The sequence below is a fragment of the Mus musculus genome, chromosome X (assembly GCF_000001635.26).
Source record: "Mus musculus strain C57BL/6J chromosome X, GRCm38.p6 C57BL/6J".
NCBI classification, from domain to species: Eukaryota; Metazoa; Chordata; class Mammalia; order Rodentia; family Muridae; genus Mus; species Mus musculus.
Window position 1 is genome coordinate 21049431 of NC_000086.7, and position 15775 is coordinate 21065205.

The following is a 15775-nucleotide window of genomic DNA, read 5'->3' on the forward strand; positions in this document are numbered from 1 at the left end:
GATGGTATGGACACAGACAAAGATCTCTAAAAGTGACTTTACTGTTTGGCTTTAAAAGAAGGGAATCTTTAATGTTCATCCACCTATTTTTTCCATCCTTTTTCTCATACCCCAAGCAACCGAAGCTTCACTTGCAAAACCAGAACACAGAGCAGCAATGGAATCTAGGATACTTACCCAAAACCTACATAGTGGAAGAAGAGAACTGACTTCTATAAGTTGTCTTCTGGCCGCCACATGCACAAATGTATGCACACACAAAAACATAAGTAAATGTAAGAAATGATAACCACACTGAAAAATCTATGCTATGGAAATTCCCTTCAGGAATAAAAGTGAAATAAAGATACTCACAATAAAGGAAAAGTCTGCTGCCAACAGACTTAATCTGAAAATAATTACTAAAAGCAGTTTACAGACAGACAACTGATTGCAGAAGGAAATCTGAATTATCAACAATGAAGGAAGAACACAGACATGTTTTTTTAAAAGATAAATAATGTCATTTCTCTTCAATTCTCTAAAATATGAAGACGCTGAAAGCAATAACTATAACAATGTAAAGACAGATGTAGTAGTACATGGCTGTGCCACCTATTCAGGATGCTGAGGCAGGAGGATCAAATGAACCTAGGAATTTGGGACCTGAGAACAAATATAGTGAAACTCCACATAAAAGGAACAACACCCTAAACCAAACAGAGACAAAGACTCTGTAAGAGTGTCCAATGCTGTCTTCTTTTTGGTTTGTTGAATGTGAAACTCAAGAAGAATGAAGACTGAAGTGTGGACACTATGCCCCTCCTTAGATTTGGGAACAAAACACCCATGGAAGGAGTTACAGAGACAAAGTTTGGAGCTGAGATGAAAGGATGGACCATGTAGAGACTGCCATATCCAGGGATCCACCCCATAATCAGCATCCAAACGCTGACACCATTGCATACACTAGCAAGATTTTATTGAAAGGACCCAGATGTAGCTGTCTCTTGTGAGACTATGCCGGGGCCTAGCAAACACAGAAGTGGATGCTCACAGTCAGCTAATGGATGGATCATAGGGCTCCCAATGGAGGAGCTAGAGAAGGTAGCCAAGGAGCTAAAGGGATCTGCAACCCTATAGGTGGAACAACATTATGAACTAAGCAGTACCCCGGAGCTCTTGACTCTAGCTGCATATATATCAAAAGATGGCCTAGTCGGCCATCACTGGAAAGAGAGGCCCATTGGACTTGCAAACTTTATATGCCCCAGTACAGGGGAACACCAGGGCCAAAAAGGGGGAGTGGGTGGGCAGGGGAGTGGGGGTGGGTGGATATGGGGGACTTTTGGTATAGCATTGGAAATGTAAATGAGCTAAATACCTAATAAAAAATGGAAAAAAAAAGAGTGTCCAATGCAACTTTCAATGCATGTAGATATATAACAACCAAAACAGAAATAGGACCAGGTAAGGTCCTATTTATATAAGTTCATTCATGTAGCTAAAGAGGTAAAAGTATTAACATTAATCGTATTTTATAAAGTTAAGTACACATAATAATCACTAGAGTAAACACAAAAGAAACTCTAAATAGGTATAGTCTAACATATAACCAAGGGCAAAGCATGGTGATACTTTTACCTGCAATCTCAATGCTTAGGAAGCAGAAGAGCCAGGAGGATCACAAGTTTGAGGCCAACCTGGGCTGTATGTATATCAATCAATTTCTAAAACAGTCTGAAACTAAAAGAACCAGTAGATAGAAAAGTAACATGTGACTTTAATCCCAGCACGCAGGAAGCAGAGCAGGCAGAGCTCTGTGTGTTCAAGTTCATTCAAGAACTACATGGTGAGACTGTGTCAAAACCAATACAAGCCAACCAAACAAACTAATATTACCAACTAACCATTTGCTGATATATACAGAATACCCCAGTAAAAAGCACAACATATATTGTTTTCAAGTATGTATGAGTTGGGGAACAAGTTTTGACAAAGTTAATATAACTGAACTCACTGGGCTACATAGCAAGACAAGATAAACACAAGATACTAAGTGGTGGAGTATGTTATCATACCAGGGTTCTGGGTTCAATTCTCACCACATACAGAGAAATAAATAAATATGTAATACAAAACACAAAACAAATGCTTAAATTTTAAAGGCAGCAAGAGGAAACACCTCCAAATAAAATGGGTAAAAGAGCAGTGAATGAATTATAAAATGGGATGCCTAAATCCAAGGGTATCAATAATTCCATTTAAATTGAGAAGACTAAAATGCACCAATTAAATGAAAATTTCCAAATGGATTACAACTATTACCCAGTATTAGGGACTGAATGTTATGATCTCCAGTTCATATATTAGAGCCCAATTCATATACTATATTTGGAGGTAGAGCATTTATAGAGAGAATTAAGAATTAAAAGAAGGGCTGGGGCTACAGATCAGTGGTAGTAGCAAGCACAACGCTAGTCCCCAGTTCGATCCCCAGCACTGCTATAAAAGAAAAAGGAAAAATTAAAGAAAGATATGAAAGTAGAGCTAATAAAGTATGGTATAAGTAGAGGAACAGTGTGAAGACAACAGCAAGGTCACAGCATGTAGGCCACCTGCAAATAGAAAGCAGGCCCTAACCAAACAAGAAGTCAGAAGAGAGAAGACTTTGATCTTGGAATTCTAGACCTATGAAAAGAGAAACCTTTAGTGTTTAAGGTATCTAGTCTGTGGTACTTTGTGATGATAGGTCCAACAGACTAATGTACCCAACTATATATAGTTAGCTACAAGAACATGCTTCAAACATAATTAATACTAGTTGTAGAAAAAGTAAGGATGAGCTAAGTGATGTGGTGCACACCTGCAATTTCAGCATTTGGTAGTTGGAGACAGGAGGATCTTGAGTGTCAGGTCAGCCTGGGCTAAACAGTGAGCTTGAAGCTAGTCAGGACTGCATACGGAGAGGCTCTATGTTGACAAAAAGGAATGAGTCTGGAGAGATGGCTCAGCAGTTAAGAGGGAAGCTTGCTCTTCAAGAGGACCTGGTTTCAATCCAACCATTGGTAACTCCACATCTAAGGAATCTGATGCCTTATCCTGGCCTCCATGGGCAAAAGGCATGCGCATGCTACATAGACAGAGATGCAGATAAAACACCTGTACACAGAAAATATGGAAAGGAAAAAAGAAAAGGGATGGAAAAGACATATTATTGAAACAGTAGTCAAAGAAAAACTGGAGCGACTATATTCCTAACAGCCAAAGTAGAACTTTGAGAGACAAACTAGACACTGAGAATAGAATCACTTAGGAGAATGGCTGACAATATATAAAAATAAGAAGGTCAATTTATAAAACCAAACAAAATATCAAAAAGCCTATCAGTCCTAAGACAACACTGGTTGTACATTCCTGTAATCTCAGTGCTAGGAAAGCTGAGGCAGAAGGACTATCAGTTCAAGGCCTACTCGAAGCACACAGGGGATTGAGGCCAATCTAAGTTATATAGTAAATCCTGTCTAAAAAACCACTACTTCTGAAAGTGCATGTATCTAACAACAGACCTTTACAATGTGTGAAGCAGGGCTGGGGAGATGTCTGTCACTGAAGGGCATAAGAAAAACACCTGATGCTGATTTCTGGCTCTACATGCATATGCATACACAGATATACCCACATGTGAATACATATGTATAAAATACACACACAAACACATTATTTGGAAACTGAAACTGACAGGAGAAATAGGCAAACCTGACAACTCAATGTTTGTTTCTTAGGAACTGACAGAGCCAATAAACAGAAAATGTAACAGATATAAAATTAAATAACACCATTAACTTATGTAAATGATATATAGAATAATCCACTAAAAACAGAAATAGACTTTTTTTAAAATGCATGTAGGGTTTTTTTTTTTAATTATTATTATATGTAAGTACACTGTAGCTGTCTTCAGACACACCAGAAGAGGGAGTCAGATCTTGTTACGGATGGTTGTGAGCCACCATGTGGTTGCTGGGATTTGAACTCTGGACCTTCAGAAGAGCAGTCGGGTGCTCTTACCCACTGAGCCATCTCACCAGCCCAGAAATAGACTTTTTAAAGTATATGTGGCTTATTAACAAAAAAGACTCTATCCCAAACAAGCTTTAACTAACTTAAAATAACTGAAATTATACTAATTATGCTACCAGATCAGAAAGAAATTTAAAAAAAACAACAGTAGTAGAAAGATAAAAGGAAAATTTTTAGACACTTGGGAATTAACTACTATTCTTCTAAAAAAATATTCTGAGTGTCATTGCAAGACCCTGACTCAAAAACAATTACCACTCTAGAAAGTATATATACATAACAAAAGACAGTTAAAATACATGAAGTAAAAACCATAAGGAATATTAGAGAATATTTTGAACTGAACAAAAATGAAAACATAAAAATATATGAGACACTGCTAACGTGCTTAAAAGAAATCTTACAGCACTAAATGAAAAAAAAAGATTTTTATGAGACAGAATCTCACACATTCTAGGCTGGCCTTCAACTTCTGACCCTCCTGCTTCTACTTTCCTAGTACTGAGGTTAAAAGCATGTGACACCATATCTTGTTTTATGTGGTGCTAGGGCTCAAATCCAGACTTCATAGATACTAGGTAAGTAAAGACTCTACTAACTCAAGTATCCTTGAAAAAAATTATTCTTAAAAAGGTATAATTTGAGTTGGTACTCTCCTTCCATTATGAAAAATCTCAGGAATTGAACAAGTGTCAGGCTTGGCAGCAGGTGCCTTTACCCACTGTCATTTCACCAGCCAACCCTTGGAAAAAATGTTTAAATCAATAATATAAACTTACTTCTTAAGAAAGTTAAAAAAAAAGAAAATTAAACCAAAACAAACTGAAGTAATAAAAAACAGAAACAAATGAAATTTAAAATAAAAAAACAACACAGACCAATCAATAAAGACATGATGATTATTTTAAAAGTATCATAATAGGCTGGAGAGATGGCTCAGTGGTTATAAGCATTTGCTGTTCTCCTAGGGCACCCTCATTTCCAGTCCCATATGAGAGCTTACAACTGCCTGTGACTCCAGTTCTGGGAATCTAATGCCTTCTTCTGACCTCTGTAAACTCCAGGCAGGCATGTGGTATGTATACATACATGCAGACAAAGACACCTGATTCATACACATAAAACTTAACAAAACAAAGCTAAAAGGATAAACACTTTACAAAGCCTTAGCAAGACTGTCAAAGTGTGGGGTCATAAATTGCTAATACGAGAAATAAAATTATAGATATTGAGAGGCTACAAGAAATCTGAAAAATAAATTATATTTATGTATATATATCTATATATGTATGTATAATTTATAAATGGAGTAATTCTTCAGACACCAAAGCTAAAAAGTTAATATTGAATATATTTGGAATTAGTAAAGAGGTTGAATATTTATTTACTTATTTTGTGGTACAGGGATATAACCTAGGACATTACACCATTAGTTATCTATTACAGCTAGGTATCACTGTGCCACATCTTCAGTCCCTGGAACTGAATATTTTTAGTTAGCCTGCAATAAAAAAATGCAAACACACAGTTCAAGCACTTTCTAGGAAATATTTAAAATAGAATCTACTCTAGTTCAAAGTAGTTCCCAGAAAATAGAAGTGAAAGGAATAGTTTCAATCTCATGAGACATTACACTAATGGTAAAACTAAATAGGAAAACAGTGTAAGAAAGCAAACTAGCTGGACATAGTGGCACACACCTTTAGTTCTGGGAAGCAAAGGCAGGTGGATATGAGTTCAAGGTCAATGTGAACTATACAGGGTTTCAGGACAGCCAGGGCTACACAGAGAAACCCTAGCCCAAATCCAAACAAACAAAAAACAAAGTCACATCTCTCACAAGAACTATGACTGTTAAAATATTAGCAGCTTGGATTTACAAATATCCAAAAATAAAAAATACACCACAACCAAGTAGGATTAAAGTACCCAAGGATAGTTCTATATTTAAAATTTAATCAGTAGAACTGTACAACTGTTGCTCATTGTAAAAAAGAAGCACCTCAGATCAAAACTGAGAGCCAAATGCATCTATGGGGATAAATAGAACTACTTAAGAGCCAAATTGGCAGGTGAATCACATCCATTTAGCAAAACTGTGATAGTTTACCTATGCCTTCCCCAGGCGAAGGCTTTTGAATGGGCTAATACTACCACATAATGTGTTTTCAAATACAGATGTGTGTGTGTGTGTGTGTGTGTGTGTGTGTGTGTGTGTGTGTGTATGTATGTATGATAGTTTGTATATGCCCGGCCCAGAGAATGGCACTATTAGAAGGTGTAGGTGTGTCACTGTGGGTGTGGGCTATAAGAACCTCATCCTAGCTGCCTGGAAGCCAGTAGTATTCTGCTAGCAGCCTATAGATGAAGATACAGAAATCTCAGCTCCTCCTGCATCATGCCTGCCTAGATGGTGCCCTGCTTCCGCCTTGACGATAATGGACTGAACTGAATCTGTAAGCCAGCCCCTATTAAATGTTGTCTTTATAAGACTTGTCTTGGTCATAATGTCTGTTCACAGCTCAAAGACAGTGTGTGTGTGTGTGTGTGTGTGTGTGTGTGTGTGCACGCATGTGTATTTCATTTTTAAAGTGACTGTAATGGCTTTTGTTTTTAAATGTTTATTTTCCAATAGTTACTATCAGTGTGTAAAAGTCTGTAGAACTGTGACTAATTTTTGTCTGTTGACTTCTATTTTGTGATTTGGTTGAACACGCTTAATAGCCTTAGGTAGTCTTAATCATGTTTTTCTTGACATGGAGATGCTTGTTTTTCTTTTCAGTCATACCTTTTATTTCTCTTTGCCTGCACATTTGGACAGGCTCGCTTTCCCAGCCTACTGTTTAGTAGCAATGGGGAAAACAAGCACACTGGCCTTGTTTGAATCTGAACTTTTATCATTCAATTTTATGTTTTTTTTTTTTTAATAGAAGGGTTTTTCTTTTCTTTTCTTTTCTTTTTTTGGTTTTTGGTTTTTCGAGACAGGGTTTCTCTGTATAGCCCTGGCTGTCCTGGAACTCACTTTGTAGACCAGGCTGGCCTCGAACTCAGAAATCTGCCTGCCTCTGCCTCCCAAGTGCTGGGATTAAAGGCGTGTGCCACCACGCCCAGCTAAATAGAAGTTTTAAAAGTGTTATTTTTTTTAAATTGGATTCAGAAAATTTCTTCCTTTTCTAATTTTCTGAGGATTTCTACCATAAACCACTCTTGAATTTTTCAAAGACTTTTCTGTATCTGCTGACATAATCTTGTGGTTATTCACTGAGAATATTTTACTAGTTTTCTAGGGGTAGGGACTACTGAGACATTATTCTCTCTAGGAATCTATAGGCAGGTAATGGGTGCTAGAGGGATGGAGAGGAGGCATTTTTTTCCAGTGGGCTAGCCACTGGTAAGGTGTTCTTAATGTTGCAGTAAATAATCTCTCAACTCTCTTCCTGTAAACAATCCTAATGAAATTCATTGGGTAACACCCCCCCCCACCCGCCCCAAAAGACATGAAAGTAGGGATACTATCTGAGAATCTGAGAAGAGTAAGAGCATTGTCCGAAGTGGAAGTGTGAAGGAAAGTGAAAATGATCAAAATACATCCTATCCATGACAATGTATAATATGTGCTAATAAATCTATTAAAAGATACATCAGTATGGACTGAAACTATATCCTTCAAAATGTACATTTGAATCTTAAATCTTTATATAAGCCAATGTGGTTTGGTTTGGGGGTGCAAATTAGGGAGATAGTAAGGTTAAATGGGGTCAGAAGGGTAGGGCCTTCACTTGATTGGAGTCCATAAGAGGAAGGACAACAAATTAAGTTCTCTGCCCTCCTCTTCCCATATGATGTACACACAGGAAAGGCCATATAAGAGCACATAAAATGGTAGCCACCAACAAGTCAAGAAGCCACTGTCCCAGAAACCAACCCTGTTGGCACCCAATCTTATACTTACAGTCTCCAGAGCTATAAGAAGTTAAGTTTATATAGTTTAAGCCACCCAAAATGAGGCTTGCCTTTTTTAAAATCAATTTTTGTGGTATTGATAGCTGAACTATATCTTTATCAACTGTGATATCTTCACATGGTAACCTAAGCAGAATAAAATATATGCATAGGATATGTATGCTGAAAACAATATAACATCAATGAGATGATCAAAGATCTAAATAAATGGAGAGGTATACTGTATTAAATATTATTTAATTTGATCACAGTCCTAGCAAAATATTTTTAAACATATAAGCAAGATCATTCTAAAATTTATGCAAAAAGTCAAAAGGAAAGAAACACACATAGGTTAACAATTTTGGCAAGGCAGAATAAAGTTAAGAGACTTCACACTATCTAATTTTAAGATTTACTATAAAGCTCCATTAGTGAAGGAACTGTAGTACTGGTGGAAGACACATACACAAATCAACAGAACAAAATAGACAACTCCTAGATAAAAATACAGAACCAGGCCATGATGGTGCATGGATATCAGCATAGCAGTCAGATGCTGAGAGGCAGGAAGATCAAGAGTTTCTGGCCAAAAAAGAGTATACAGTTAGTTTCTGGCCAACCTGGGTTACATAACAAGACCTTAAAAGTTGGGTTACATATCAAGACCTTAAAAGTTAAGAAAAAAATTAAAATTCCACGAGTAAAACACAGTCTGGCAATAGTTGGTTTGGGATGTGATCCCTAAGGCTCAACAACAGAAATAATAATAGGTAAGTAGGATTAAATGAAAAAAAAAAAAACCTTCTACATAAGGAAAAAATAGCTAAGAAAGTGAAGAAGCAAACATGTGGATTGGGAGAAAATAAAAGTTATATTTAAATAATTTTAAATCATTTTTTTAATAAAAATCATTATTTCTGATAAGGTATTAATAGCCAAAAAGTACAAGGGACTGAACTCAATAGCAAGTAAACAGCTCCACTTGAAAACAAGCAAGGAACCTCAACAGATTCTTTTAAGAAAAAAGACACAGGCAAGCAAACACCTATAAACCTAGCACCTGGGAGGTAAGCATAAGCTACATAGCAAGTTCATTGCTAGCCTGGGACACTGTCTCACTTACATGTAGAACCTAAATCAAACTCAATAGTAGTAGAGAGCCAAATGCTAGATACCAAAGTATAGAATTAGTTAGGCAGGATTAAGTGATAAGTATTTGAGGTGACAGATGTGTTGGGTGTGATCTAAGCATTCCTCAATATATAAATGTCATCATTTTGTGTGACTTCCTATCACCTTGCTTTTTATATAACCCAGGACCATCTGCCTAGGAGTGGCACCATCCCTAGGGGGCTAGGATTTCTCATATCAATCAGTAATCAAAAAAAAAAAATGATTCACAAGGCCAATCAGCCAGAGGCATTTCCTCAATTGAGCCTCCTTCTTCCCAGGTGACTCTAGTTAACAAACACACTAGCCCCCACAGTATCCAGTAAATATATACAACTATGCTGAATATTCTTTTTTTAAGTCAGAACAGAGATAGATACCACCAATAATTTTTTAATGTTGGGAATTGAGCCCAGGGTCTTGCGTTGCCTGAGAATCTGTTACTTAGATGATTTCATTTATATCATATGAAATAACCAAACTCTTGAAATAAGAGAACAGATAGGTGTTTCTAGAATTCTAGGTCTGAGGTGGAAGTCGGGGGCGGTGGGGGGCAAGCGTTAGGGAGCAGTGAATGTAGCCTTGAGGAAGCCTTAAAGTGATGCAAAATTTTGATCATGTTAATGTCAATACCCTGTCTGTGATGCTGTACTATAGTTCTGAAAGATATAGTGGGTATACAGGGCCCTTTGTATTATTCTTCGAAGTATATGTACATATTCTTCAAACAGTATGTAAATCGATAATCTTGAATCTAGTTAACAAACACACTAGCCCCCACAGTATAAATATGTTATAAATATGTGATCCCATCTTATATGACATCCTTGTGAAAACAAAACTGTAATAACACAGAATAGATCTATAGTTGCCTGAGTTTACAGGATGGGATACTATAAGAGAACAGCATGAAACAGCTTTTAAGGACGATGAAACTATTCTCCATCTTCCTGGTTAGTTAGTTACATCAATCTACTTGTGTTAACATTTATCAACTTGTACAACAGCAAGATTTCACTGTAATTAAAAAATGAACAAAAAAGATGGTAAGGTGTACATATCTTGAGGAATTTGTCTTTTGGATGCAAGAGAAATGAAAATCCAATTGAGGAAATGATTGCAGGAAAATCATTTGAAAGAGAAGAGATTTCATTCCCAATGTCTCCATTCTCTCTAGGGAATTTTGTGAGAAAAAACTGCAGGAAAGCAAGGATACATTTGATCAGTCTATTACTGAAGACAATTCTACATAAAGACACCAAAAAAAAAAAGGCTCCAAAATACAATTCCAGAAAACCTTGATTTTCCCTGAAGCCTTGGTATGCTCTATCCTAATGAAATAAGGCAAGTCAAAGTAGTGGCCACACAACCACATGGCTGCCAGACTGTTCAACAACAAACTGGAAACTCCAGTTTAGTTAAGATAATCTTAACTAAAGAATTAACATTTTTTTTAATTTTTTTTTTTTACTTTACAGTGGTGCAAAAATGATGTGAACTGAATAGAAACCATACTTCAAAGTTTGATTTTTCCTGGAATAAACATAATTGATACTCTATTCTCTCATGATATAAGGCAGCAGCACTGAGAAATAGCTCCTGTAAGAAATGTCATTATGGTCTATACACACCACATGATGTTTAGTGGGATAAGGGTATTAAATGAAATTTCAACTATGAATTGACATAACTTCCGAATACAGCAGCATCATAAGTTAAGAAACATCTGTTACCCTTCCTTAGTCAATGCATCAGCTATCTAACTTGACCTTAATTGACTATTTTTCATTTTCACTGATCTCAGTAATTTATAGTTTCCTATTTTGCAGTGCTGATGCCTAAATATCGCATCACATCTATGATAAAATATAGAAACAGATAGACCACATACTTACCTGGGGTTTGGCCATTTCCTGCTTTTCTTGAGAAAACAAATGTATGAAAGCTGAGCTAGAATGAGTAGAGTAGAATATAACAGTAGAAACCATTAGCTTTGCAGTACTCAGAATCATCTGCCCAGAAATCTCTTCACATGCGAGGCCACTCTCTGGAAGAGTATGGACAACTCTAAGTTTTTTGTTTTGTTTGGTTTTTGTTTGCTTGTTTGTTTTTTGTTTTGTTTTGTTTTGAGACAGGATCTCTCTGTGTAGCCCTGGCTGGCTTTTAACTCCCAAGTACTAGAATTAATGGAGTGTGCCACCACATCAGCAGCAACAATTCCTTGTAGTACTGATAGAATCTATTCCTAGGGCTCTGTGCATGCTAAGCCAGTACTATACCACTGAGATACATAGAACAGATTTTAATAATGCCAAACTAAAGCAATCATAGAAAATGTGTAATATGATAATAAATAGAAATTCAGGATGAAATGCTCTATAGTTGTTAAAAAATGTATGGAACTACACACGTATTATCTACATATTTTGTAACTCAAAGTTTAGAAAACTGTTTCAGAAAAATATCTTAAGCCAAATTAAATTTCTAAATAAGATATATAAAACTGCAGGCATACATTTTAAATATATAAATTAAATGTTAACTATTAAGTGATATATAGCTCTTGAATGTCTAAGAATGGACATTTAAATAAGGGAAAATTAGCTCCTATTTTCTTCTCTATTTTCAAGTTAATTCTTTATTTCTTTATTTATTTAGGTTTTTCGAGACAGGGTTTCTCCTAGCTGTCCTGGAACTCACTCTGTAGACCAGGCTGGCTTCGAACTCAGAAATCCACCTGCCTCTGCCTCCCAAGCGCTGGGATTAAAGGCGTGTGCCACCACCGCCCGGCCTCAAGTTAATTCTTAACTCAAATGCTATTTATTACACTCTAAAACATAAGCCTCTACCTATTATTCAAATGGTACCTGTCTATCCCTCCTCAGACCTCCAAATGTCCAAAGGCCGCTAAGGCTCTACAGATGACGTTTTTTGTCTGCTTGTTTTCCTTTTTCTCTCACCTCCCTCACTGGGGCTGTTTAGCTCAGGTGCTGTAAAGAAGTCTTTAAATGCTGATTTAATCCAGCACTCTTCCCCATGATTCCTGCGAGCTGTACACTGGAAGACGGAAACAAGGGGGCGCATCTAAAGAGGGGATCACTGTGCTAGAAAATGTGTAAAAGCTAAAGTTTAGTACGACTCACTTAATCCTAACTAGCCTCATAACTTTGTCCACTATTAAGTCCGCAGACCCCCGTTTACTCATCTCTCAAGCCCCCATCATCCCATCTCCCAGTCTCTCGCATCAATGACATACCCGAACCTCCCTCCACTTAGAACTACCCACCACTCAGCTCGCGACCCCAGTCTAACACAGACCCTCATCTTTACTCAACCAGATTTTTTGCAGGGTGTTGAGTAGACCTTTCCGTAAACGGCCTGGAAAAGCACTTCCGCATCGGACCAACTAGCTGTCTCTGTCGCCTAAACTTAGGACAGCGGTTTGTTCTACGCATGCTCAGGTTTGCCTTTGAGACAGCATCCGCCAATAGTCAACATGGCGCGCAAAGGCGACCAGGCTCAACGCAGGCGCAGAGGGTAGTGGGCCGCGTCGGTGATGTCACCGATTAGGAAAAAAAAAACAAAAAACAAAAAAAACAAACGGCATCCACTGTTTCTTTTATACTCCCGAGTCTCCTGACAAAGCTGGTGTTTGTTTTGCAGAAATTAGCAGTTTCTAAGGACGTCAGGCGCCATTTTTTTTTGATACAGCAGAAAATGGGAGGGTCCAATTAAGAAAATTATTAAAACAAGGACGAATTCCTGTGGTGAATTCAGAGAGTAGCCACAGGGTACAGGTGTAATTAACAAGACAATGCAGGCCTGCGACCTCTTTAAGTGATTTGAATACCAGTTTAGGGAAAAGCCTTGGCTCCATCCTTTTGTCTAGTACTGGGAGTTTGCATTTTAGTATCTAAAGGACCATAAGACAATTCAAACAACAAACTTAAGAATTTACTGCCATAGAGGGCCACACAGTGGGAAAAGTAGTGTTTTAAGTGGTGGCTGACAATGCCTTCACCTTTCCAGAGAAAGCAGTCATTGTGCTGGGAATGAGAAGGTGTGGTTATTGACTACATGGTATAGGACTTTCTAAACCAGAGACAGGGCATCATATTTTATTTATTAAAACAGACGGAGCAACCTAACATTGTATACCGAGCTTAAAATTACATATAAATCTACAAGCAGTTAGTTACCGCCCACTTCACTGCACCCCTGCAGTGTATTCAATAAAAAACTATTCTTTTAAAATGGTGCAGGATAGCCCAAATAAAACCCTCACCTCTTCGTGTTACCCAACAGCTGGCTGGGGGCCTTTTCCCAGACAGGATTAGTGGGCAGGGTAAAAGATTTTCAGTCACTGGTCTTTGGCAATTTTTTTTTTCTCCCTGTTTGGTGGCAAGTGATGGCTGCAGCAGGTGGCAGCACAACCTCGAAATGGCTTAGTTGGGAGTTTTTACCACAGCTTTGTTTTGTTTTGTTGTTTTTCGAGACAGGGTTTTTCTGTGTAGTCCTGGCTGTCCTTCTTGGAACTCACTCTGTAGACTAGGCTGGCCTCGAACTCAGAAATCCGCCTGCCTCTGCCTCCCAAGTGCTGGGATTAAAGGCGAGCGCCACCACTGCCCACGTTTGTACCACAGCTTTTGCTACCACAAAACTTGGAGAACTCAAGAACATCCTGCAACTTGAAGGGGAATATTTTCCCCCAGCTGGCCCAGCCCAGGGACTGCTGTGACTGGTCCTAAAGAGGCAAGAGTCTCAAAAGCTATGATTGATGCTAAAAGGCAAGGCTAGGGTTGTCTAAAGCATTCGGCTGTGATTAGTGCTTATGCTTGTAGAGCTAAGGGTCCACATACCAGAAGCCTACAAAGACTATACCACTTAAGGAGCTACCTGCTGCTGCCGCCACCTGCTTATTCCGGTCAAATGTGAGGTAAACCACACCTTCTAAAGAACAGTACTTGAAGAGTTTCTCCTCACCTGATTTCCCTCTCTGATTTTTTTTTGTACATTATTGGCTTTCACTTTTACTAGTATGCCTAAGTATAGCAGTACACTATGAGCTATTATACAATAGCTCTAATAAATGTGTTTTCATTGTACCCACATGCATATAATATTCTATATGTATATAAATGTCCTTAGGTACTCATCCAGGACAGGGACATTCACTTCACTAGGTGACCAACCTGACATATCTTCTTTCACTAACATTGTTTTAATTAGCACTGGTTCTGATGGTCTTTTCACCTTATTCAAGATTTTGATCTTGGTAGGACCAAAGCACTCCAGCTGGCTGTGTGACATAGGTTACACCCTTAATTTCGCTGTCCTGTTTCCTCATAACAATTTCTGCATGATTAAGGTGGTGGTGACAAATGAGTTGAAAATTGTAGAGGAACAATATCTACTACATAGAGGTGCTAAGTGATTTCAATAATCATTTAAATAAAATCATACACACACACACACAAACACACTCTTTTTTTCCAGAAAAGGCTGTTTTAAGCTGGTATGAAGGCAGACAAGCAGTCACATGGTGAGAAGAGAGACTTTAGAATAAAGAATAGGAAGCCCAGAAAGTTGGGGTGTGGGGAAATCCCGAAGTGTTATAAAAATGGTAGAAGAAAAAGGGGGGAGAAAGTTACAGTTTTTTGAATAATTCAAAAAAAGTGTGTGGATTTACAATCCCTGCATGGCTATGGCCTATGAACTACTGCTTCTATATAACTTTGTAGTAAAAAGGGAAACTTGCAAGTAAGAAATATATTGGAGGCTAGTTTGGTGAAGAACATAATTTAAAAGAACTAGAAGGTCAGTGTAGAGGTTCTGGCAACAGGCACAGGAAGTGAAATAAATGTGTCTTGTGTGCCATACACTTTGTGAAGTACATATTGAACTGCCTCAAATCAATACAACAGTCTCCTTGCTCCCATCTGTTAGATAATGGAACTGTTCCAAAGATCAGTACTTGCCCAAGGTTACAAGTTCTCAAAGTGGGATCCATAACTTCCACTCAATACTACCCTTTATATCTTTATTATTCTAGAGAATTTCTGGGAGGTATCTGATTATATAAGCATTTCATCTGAGAGAACTTGAATGGGGGCAAAGAGAACACCTGGGACTGGCAAAAGTATTGAAGAACAGTGAATTATGGGCAAAATTTGGAATGAAGGAGCACAGAGAGGAACAAAAAGTGATGGCTTGAAGATGAGTGAGCAGCAAAGTGACGAGATTGAAAGAGGATATGTGACAGAGGAGAGAAATGGCTGGTTTAGATATTTAAAGTCCCCACAAAGCTTGTTGAAAAGCTTGGTCTTAAATGTAGCAGTTTTCAGAGGTGTGCCTTTGGGAGTGGACTCGTTTGTGAGGACTCTGACATTGTGAAGTGATTCACATTCATATTTGCTCTCTGTACCCTTCTCACATATGCATACATAAATAAATAATAAATGTTTTTAGAAATTCATGTGCCAGAAACTTAATCCTTAGTGCCTTGGATGATGAGCCATTTGGACAGGTGTTTAGGTGACAAGAGCTCCACTTTCATAATAAATTAATATGACTAATGTGTTGTATAGTTTTATGTCAA

At 37.8% G+C, this 15775-nt stretch overlaps 1 protein-coding gene across 7 annotated transcripts in view; it reads right to left on the reverse strand.

The window, feature by feature from the left end:
* Positions 1–12683, reverse strand: part of Zfp182 (zinc finger protein 182) — a 35930-nt gene extending 23247 nt beyond the window's left edge. Inside the window, exons 1-2 of one of the 7 annotated variants that reach the window (NM_001013387.2) lie at positions 12464–12608; positions 11073–11098 (exon numbers count right to left, since the gene is read on the reverse strand). In NM_001013387.2, coding sequence (NP_001013405.2) covers positions 11073–11087 — 15 coding nt within the window. In that variant the 5' untranslated portion in view covers positions 11088–11098; positions 12464–12608. Of the gene's footprint in view, positions 1–2845; positions 3142–11072 lie in introns of those variants that run through there. The other 6 variants (NM_001111076.1, XM_030251367.1, XM_017318523.2 and 3 more) reach the window with 6 other exon arrangements.
* Between the last annotated feature and the right edge of the window lie 3092 nt (positions 12684–15775).